Genomic DNA, 8,764 nt, shown 5'->3' with positions numbered 1-8,764 from the left:
TACTGTGGGAGTGGTCTAGTTGCTGAAAAGTATGTGAGATATTAGAGAAAGATAGGAATCCCACCTGACAATGAATGGGAGACGCCCCACTAAGCAGACTGTCTACCAATCGCGTTTACGTTGTCATCCCGCGTCACTTGGTTGTTAAGACAATCGTCTCGCAATCTCTTCTCAAAATCAGGGTATGAGTCGACTAATCTTGTAATTGTGTAGTTCTTGTTCACTAAATTCATGCTAATGTTGGGTTTTTGAGCTAGCACCCAATTGATTCCCATTCACTTGCCTTGTCACAGAATGCATTGTGCAAAATGGACATTAATGCGTATCCAATAGAGTTTCCCATCTCCTCAAAAGTATCTCTGGGCGCATCAACGTTACACGTCCATGCTGACATCTGGAATGGTGCAGTTGGGTAAATAAATAGTGCAGTGCGTCGAAGTACTCGTGAATTGTATTGGTTACCCTTTGCTGTGTCATATCAATATTGCCACTAATACATGAGTTGTGTTAGCTAGCCTACAGCCAGTATGTTGATCGGATGCCGGAGAAGAGGACGTCAATCCACCAGACTGAAGGTAGCACTCATGCTCTTAGTATTCATTTGTCAATTCGTCCATGTTCTCAGCGAAAAGGTGAGTAATGATGAATTAAATAATTATTGACCTATACTAATTGTTATACTACTTAATAAATACAATGTATAGTGTAGCCTAGCTGATTATGATAAGCCTGTACAAGAGTCTGATACAATACCCTTTGCCCTATAGTCTCCCTCCACTCTGACTGTTGTGGAGAGCCCTGAGGCCAGCCTGGAGGGTGAGGAGGATGCCCACGTGGAAGAGGGAGATTCTGAGGATTTGGATGTGTTCCATCCAACAGATAAGTGGAAGACTCTCAAACCAGGTGATTGCTAAAGCAGAAACGCACATGTGCCTTTATTACACGGTAGTGTACTGGAGATTAAGGTCTATGGCAGAATCAAAGGTATTCACTGTACAATTTTGGCATTGTTCAGGTCATGGGGTCCCAAGGGGCTCTCAAGTAAGGCTCAACCTCCAGACTGGACAGAGGGAGGTCAAACTTGGGGAACACCAGACTCTCAAATACCAGATAGATGGACAAAGGTATGAGTTGAGGATCCTATTGAAATTTGTATATCAACCATATGAAACACCATCTAAAAATGTTGCCATATAGCTATTGTACGTTAGATGGCCACACACACACACTACTATGTTTGCTTGAGATTACATCAGAGTCACTACAGTCTTTGCTCTCTGTGAGTCAGACAGGGGAAGGTGAACACACAGGGCCCATCTGTCAGTGCTGAGGAGCTGAAGAAGGCTTTGAAAAATATCAAAGAAGGAGTGGATCCCAAAACCAGTGACAAAGAAGAGACGGTTTGCCCTGATTTGATGGATCTGTAGTTTCTTACCACAGTGGAAACAAGCGGCTGTGATAAGAGCCTAATGCATCTGTGATCCCATCTGTCTTTGATTGTTATCTTGGTCCCAAACCTGTGTGTATGTGTTCAGGAGGCTCTCAGGGCCCAGTTTCATACCATGGATGAGCTGAAAAAAGACATGGTCAGGCTAGACATGCTGATGGAGTCAGACTTCCAGATTATGAGTAGACTGGTGTCCCAATTCAACAGCTCTAACGCCACTGTGGAAGAGAAGGTTAAAGCTCTACATGACTTAGAGTACCTTGTTCATCAGGTGAGGCCCCCCAAGCATGGGATGTTTTTGTATATAGAAACAACACCTCTTTTACATAGGTTAACATAAACACACAAAATAACTTTCATTGGATTCTAGTAATGGAGTTATAATTACGGTTTCCTTTCTTGTTATGTCTTGTCAGGTGGACAATGCACAGAACCTGGCATCTAGGGGAGGGTTGAAGCTTGTGGTTGATGCATTGAACAGCACAGACTATCGACTTCAAGAGAGTGCTTCTTTCGTTCTGGGATCAGCTCTATCAAGGTATAGCAGTCTTCATTAACCCATTTCCAACTGTCAAATTCTAAATACCAGCCAAAAGACAGCCTGTTTTTGTTTTGTATTTGTGTGTGTGTGGTCAGTAACATTATCATTCACTATCTTCTTTCTAGTAACCCGGTGGTGCAGGTGGAGGCAGTTGAAAGTGGTACCCTTCAGAAGCTGTTAATGTTACTTGCCACTCCACGACCCATGTCTGTTAAAAAGAGGGCAAGTCCTGTTCCCACATTATAAAATTCACTCATAATACATTTTTATTTTAGAATCAGTCCAGTATATCTAGCAGGATTAATAGTCCCGTCTTTAGCAGAGACACTCGATGGATTTCAATTTAATGCTGCAAGGTTTCATCACATCTGTCTTCAAATACGTTTTAGAATCTGAACAGAATTTAGCTCTGACAATCACTTGTAAATAATAATTCTCGTCCTGGCACTTAACTAAGGCTAATGTTTGCCTGTATACAGGCGTTGTTTGCTCTGGCCTGTTTGCTACGTCACTGCCCCTTTGCCCAAAGCCACTTCCTGAAGCTGGGTGGGCTACAAGTGTTGGGGGATATTTTCCGAGCATCTGGAGGTGGGGCTGTCCGTGTGAGGATTGTAACCATACTCTATGATATGATCAACGAAAAGGTGAGGGGTGCTCTTTACGAAAACCTTGCCAATAATACAAGGCTAGTCTTGTGAAATCAAATGTATGTGAATGGCATGAATGGCATTCTCTATTCTAGGAGCTGATCTCTCAGACTGGACTTGACCCCATCCCAGATGCATCTCACAATGAGCGTTTGCGGCAGTATGCGCAGGTCTCCCTCCAGCCGCTTTTGGCAGAGCAAGGCTGGTGCAGTCTGGTACCTGAACTGTTGGCCTCCCCAGAGCACGACTGGAAGGAAAAGGCCCTGAGAACTATCCTGGCCATGATGCCTCACTGCCAGACTCAGTATCGAAAGGATTACGCCCTGTCTTCCTCCCTCAGCGCCCTACAGGAGCAGTACCAGGAGCTGGTGCTCACAGAGCAGGTCCTCGGTGACGAGGATGGATACTTTGGGGAGATCCTGGCTCTGTTGGAGACAGTGGTGCTGAAACTGAAACAAGTATAGGGCTTGGTGAAAACCCTTATCAAAGGACAATTTAAAAAACGAGGATGTAGGATTACAGAAATGCGTTCGAGTTTTGCGGCTGTGTGATAGGGTCAAATCAAATTTTATTTGTCACATACACATGGTTAGCAGATGTTAATGCGAGCGTAGCGAAATGCTTGTGCTTCTAGTTCACACATTTGCAAATCACAAGGTTGCCTTTCGGTTGCTTAGCCTTCCTTACACCTTTTTTCTGCATCTGTGATGCATCATGCCTTGGCTTGTGTCTCAAAATAAGGCTTTCCAGTCCTCCCTGAGGAATGCATTCAGCTGGGCTAAAAGACAGTATTTCTCCTTATATGGCATTTGTGTTCCTTGTTCAGTGTGCTCCATCTATCTTGTTAGTGGATTGTCCACTGTGATACTAGTGTGCCTAGTCAGTGCCTGCTGTAAGCAGTAATGAAATCTGAGCTATTTCCATACTTCCCTATGGGGTTTCATGAGAGACTGTACAGGTTCATGTTTCGTCATTTTATTAGTTTAAGGGTTTCCACTGATTTGGAAAGCCAATGTCCAGTCAGTGATACTCTTCATTGCACTGCATCATTCCGGCAGGAAGGAAAGGCATCCAGAGAGAATTCTTGTGCCTCACACATGCCTGCATGCTTGACCAAGACTTTCTTGTGTTTGAACCTGTCAAAAAGAGATGTGCTTTGCACACTCTTGGCATTCTCTCAACCAGCTTCACGAGATAGTCACCTGGAATGCATTTCAATTAACAGGTGTGTCGCCTTAAGTTAATTTGTGGAATTTCTTTCCTTAATGCGTTTGAGCCAATCGGTTGTGTTGTGACAAGGTGGGGGGGTAAAACAGAAGATAGCCCTATTTGGTAAAAGTCCATATTATGGCAAGTAGAGCTCAAATAAGCAAAGAGAAACGACAGTCCATCATTACTTGAAGGTCATCATTACATGAAGGTCAGTCAATTCAGAAAATGTCAAGAACTTTGAAAGTTTCTTCAAGTGCAGTCGCAAAAACCATCAAGCGCGATGTTGAAACTGGCTCTCGTGAGGACCGCGACAGGAATGGAAGACCCAGAGTCTGCTGGGTCTCTGCTGCAGAGGATAAGTTCATTAGAGTTACCAGCCTCAGAAATTGCAGCCCAAATAAATGCTTCACAGAGTTCAAGTAACCGACACATCTCAACTGTTCAGAAGAGACTGTGAATCAGGCCTTTGTGGTTGAATTGCTGAAAAGAAACCACTACTAAAGGGCACCAATAAGAAGAGACTTGCTTGGGCCAAGAAACATGAGCAATGGACATTATCAAATCAAATTTATTTATATAGCCCTTTGTACATCAGCTGATATCTCAAAGTGCTGTACAGAAACCCAGCCTAAAACCCCAAACAGCAAGCAATGCAGGTGTAGAAGCATGGTGGCTAGGAAAAACTCCCTAGAAAGGCCAAAACATAGGAAGAAACCTAGAGAGGAACCAGGCTATGTGGGGTGGCCAGTCCTCTTCTGGCTGTGCCGGGTGGAGATTATAACAGAACATGGCCAAGATGTTCAAATGTTCATAAATGACCAGCATGGTCGAATAATAATAAGGCAGAACAGTTGGAACTGGAGCAGCAGCACGGCCAGGTGGACTGGGGACATCAAGGAGTCATCATGTCAGGTAGTCCTGGGGCATGGTCCTCCGAGAGAGAGAAAGTAATAGAGAATTAGAGAAAGCACACTTAAATTCACACAGGACACCGAATAGGACAGGAGAAGTACTCCAGATATAACAAACTGACCCTAGCCCCCTGACACATAAACTACTGTAGCATAAATACTGGAGGCTGAGACAAGGCTGAGTATAGCCCACAAAGATCTCCGCCATGGCACAACCCAAGGGGGGGGCGCCAACCCAGACAGGATGACCACATCAGTGAATCAACCCACTCAGGTGACCGCACCCCTTCCAGGGACGGCATGAGAGGGCCCCAGTAAGCCAGTAAGACTCAGCCCCTGTAATAGGGTTAGAGGCAGAGAATCCCAGTGGAAAGAGGGGAACCGGCCAGGCAGAGACAGCAAGGGCGGTTCGTTGCTCCAGAGCCTTTCCGTTCGCCTTCCCACTCCTGGGCCAGACTACACTCAATCATATGACCCACTGAAGAGATGAGTCTTCAGTAAAGACTTAAAGGTTGAGACCGAGTTTGCGTCTCTGACATGGGTAGGCAGACCGTTCCATAAAAATGGAGCTCTATAGGAGAAAGCCCTGCCTCCAGCTGTTTGCTTAGAAATTCTAGGGACAATTAGGAGGCCTGCGTTTTGTGACCGTAGCGTACGTGTAGGTATGTACGGCAGGACCAAATCAGAGAGATAGGTAGGAGCAAGCCCATGTAATGCTTTGTAGGTTAGCAGTAAAACCTTGAAATCAGCCCTTGCTTTGAGAGGAAGCCAGTGTAGGGAGTCTAGCACTGGAGTAATATGATCACGTTTTTTGGTTCTAGTCAGGATTCTAGCAGCCGTATTTAGCACTAACTGAAGTTTATTTAGTGCTTTATCCGGGTAGCCGGAAAGTAGAGCATTGCAGTAGTCTAACCTAGAAGTGACAAAAGCATGGATTAATTTTTCTGCATAATTTTTGGACAGAAAGTTTCTGATTTTTGCAATGTTACGTAGATGGAAAAAAGCTGTCCTTGAAATGGTCTTGATATGTTCTTCAAAAGAGAGATCAGGGTCCAGAGTAACGCCGAGGTCCTTCACAGTTTTATTTGAGACGACTGTACAACCATTAAGATTAATTAGACCAGTGGAAATTTGTCCTTTGGTCTGAGGTCCAAATTGGAGATTTTTGGTTCCAACTGCCGTGTGTTTGTGAGACGCGGTGTGGGTGAACGGATGATATCCGCATGTGTATTTCCCACCGTGAAGCATGGAGGAGGAGATGTAATGGTGTGTGTGTGCTTTGCTGGTGATACTGTGATTTATTTAAAATTCAATGCACACTTAACCAGCATGGCTACCACAGGATGGCATATCGCTGCAGAATGCTATCTGTTTTGAGCTTAGTGGGGCTATCATTTGTTTTTCAACAGGACAATGACCCAACACACCTCCAGGCTGTGTAAGGGCTATTTTACCAAGAAAGAGAGTGATGGAGTGCTGCATCAGAAGACCTCGCCATCACAATCACCCGAACTCAACCCAATTGATATGGTTTGGGATGAGTCGGACCGCAGAGTGAAGGAAAAGCAGTCATCAAATGCTCAGGAAAAGAATTCCGGGTGAAGCTGGTTGAGAGAATGCCAAGAGTGTGCAAAGCTGTCATCAAGGCAAATGGTGGCTATTTGAAGAATATCACTTTTTTGGTTACTGAATGATTCCATATGTGTTATTTCATGGTCTTGATGTCTTCACTATTATTCAGCAATGTAAAAAAAACATTAAAACCCTAGAATGAGTAGGTGTTTCTAAAATGTTTGACCTGTAGTTTAGGTCTTCGTCGTATCTGAGCCTAAACCACAGCCCAAGCAGCCCTGGACTTGCCCACTGGATTTCCTTTTCCAGTGGCTGTGGTTGAATCCTTCCTTTACTGGCTATCTGTTGCGCAGCATTTGGTCACTTCTTGCTGAAATTGAAATGCTGTGTGTTGAAGTACTTGCAATTGAGTTGAGCACCTGCAGCAGCCATCACAATATATCAGATGGCATATCCACCTTTAAAGACTTTCAGGGCAATTACTTTAGACTGAGATGTGAAGTTCCAAGCAGAAATGTTGATTGACACGAATAAAATGCTCCCTCCAGTGACGACTCTAGTAGGCTTATACACATGGACTACTGTATATTCTTAAAATTGACAACATTACCGTCAATTATGCATGTGGTTATAAGAATGAAGATATACAATCATAACGATTTTGAATAATTGGATAACTTCACATACTCAACTCTGTCACAGTCTCACAACCCTGTTATGATCAAACAAGTACCAGGGTTGAGTGGGAAACTCAAAATGGCCAAAGCTCCTCATTTGGTGAAGAAAGGGAGACCACATGGCATGCATGAAATTAAGAAATTAGAATACTATTACTTATCTTTATTTCATGTAACAGAGTTGAGTTGTTGAGCTCGACGACCCCAATCTAACAATACATATCGATGAAATATAGATATCAAATCATTTGATCACTTTCCTGTCTTTGCACCAACAACACCTCAACATGTGTGCCCCACAAGGGTGGGTGATCAGCTCCCTCCTGTACTACCTGTTCACCCATGATTGCGTGGCCATGCACGTCTCCAACTCAATCATCAAGTTTGCTGACGACACAACAGTGGTAGGCCTGATTACCAACAACGACGAGACAGCCTACAGGGAGGAGGTGAGGGCCCTGGCAGAGTGGTGCCAGGAAAATAACCTCTCCCTTAACGTTAACAAAACAAAGGAGCTGATTTTGGACTTCAGGAGACAGCAGAGAGCATGACAGGGCCACAGTGGTGAGGGTGAAAAGCTTCAAATTCCTCGCAGTGCACACCACTGACAACCTGAAATGGTCCTTTCACACAGACAGTGTGGTGAAGAAGGCACAACAGCGCCTCTTCAACCTCAGGACGCTGAATAAATTTGGCTTGGCCACTAAGACCCTCAAGAACTTCTACAGATGCAACATTCAGCGCATCCTGTCAGGCTGTATCATCGCCTGGTATGGCAATTGCACCGTCCGCAACTGTAAAGCTCTCCAAAGGATGGTGCGTTCAGCCCAGCGCATCACTGGGGCCACACTGCCTGCCCCCCAGGACATCTAGAGCACTTGGTGTCACAGGAAGGCCAAGAAGATCATCAAGGACCTCTCACCTGAGCCATGGCCTGTTCACCCAGCTACCATCTAGAAGGCGGGGACAGTATAGGTGTATCAAAGCTGGGACCAAGAGACTGAAAAACAGCTTCCACCTCCATTACACACTCAAATAGTCACCACTAGCCGGCCTCCGCCCAGTACCCTGCCCTGATCCTTAGTCACTGTTACTAGCCGGCTATCACCTGCTACTCCTACTTCTTAGAGACTGTTGCCCTAGGTACATAGTCATTGAACACTGGTCACTTTAATAATGTTTACATACTGTTTTACACACTTCATATGTGTATTCTAGTCAAGGCTCATCCTATATAACTACTGCTGTACACACCTTATCTATCCATATACTGTCAATACACACCATTATATAAATACAGTATATAAACTCAGCAAAAAAGAAACGTCCCTTTTTCAGGACCCTGTCTTTCAAAGATAATTGGTAAAAATACAAATAACTTAACAGATCTTCTTTGTAAAGGGTTTTAACACTGTTTCCCATGCTTGTTCAATGAACCATAAACAATTAATGTGCATGCACCTGTGGAACGATTAAGACACTAACAGCTTACAGACGGTAGGCAATTAAGGTCACAGTTATGAAAACTTAGGACACTAAAGAGGCCTTTCTACTGACTGAAAAACACAAAAAGAAAGATGTCCAGGGTCCCTGCTCATCTGTTTGAACGTGCCTTAGGCATAATGCAAGGAGGCATGAGGACTGCAGATGTGGCCAGGGCAATAAATTGCCATGTCTGTACTGGGAGACAGGACGGACAGCTGATTGTTGTCACAGTGGCAGACCATGTGTAACAACACCTGCACAGGATCGGTACA

General features: G+C 44.4%; 1 protein-coding gene across 1 annotated transcript; it reads left to right on the top strand.

Moving 5' to 3' along the window:
* Positions 1-515: 515 nt before the first annotated feature.
* Positions 516-6,909, top strand: LOC115131131 (nucleotide exchange factor SIL1-like). Its single transcript, XM_029662731.2, has 9 exons — positions 516-632; positions 768-903; positions 1,016-1,124; positions 1,289-1,400; positions 1,536-1,718; positions 1,864-1,985; positions 2,114-2,210; positions 2,468-2,632; positions 2,731-6,909. The coding sequence occupies exons 1-9, from the start codon at positions 528-530 to the stop codon at positions 3,097-3,099; spliced, it is 1,398 nt and encodes a 465-aa protein (XP_029518591.1). The 5' UTR covers positions 516-527; the 3' UTR covers positions 3,100-6,909.
* The last annotated feature ends 1,855 nt before the right edge of the window (positions 6,910-8,764 follow it).

Source organism: Oncorhynchus nerka, linkage group LG6, assembly GCF_034236695.1.
Source record: "Oncorhynchus nerka isolate Pitt River linkage group LG6, Oner_Uvic_2.0, whole genome shotgun sequence".
NCBI lineage: Eukaryota > Metazoa > Chordata > Actinopteri > Salmoniformes > Salmonidae > Oncorhynchus > Oncorhynchus nerka.
Note: the sequence above shows the minus strand (reverse complement) of the source record. Positions and strands in the feature narration are given on the sequence as shown.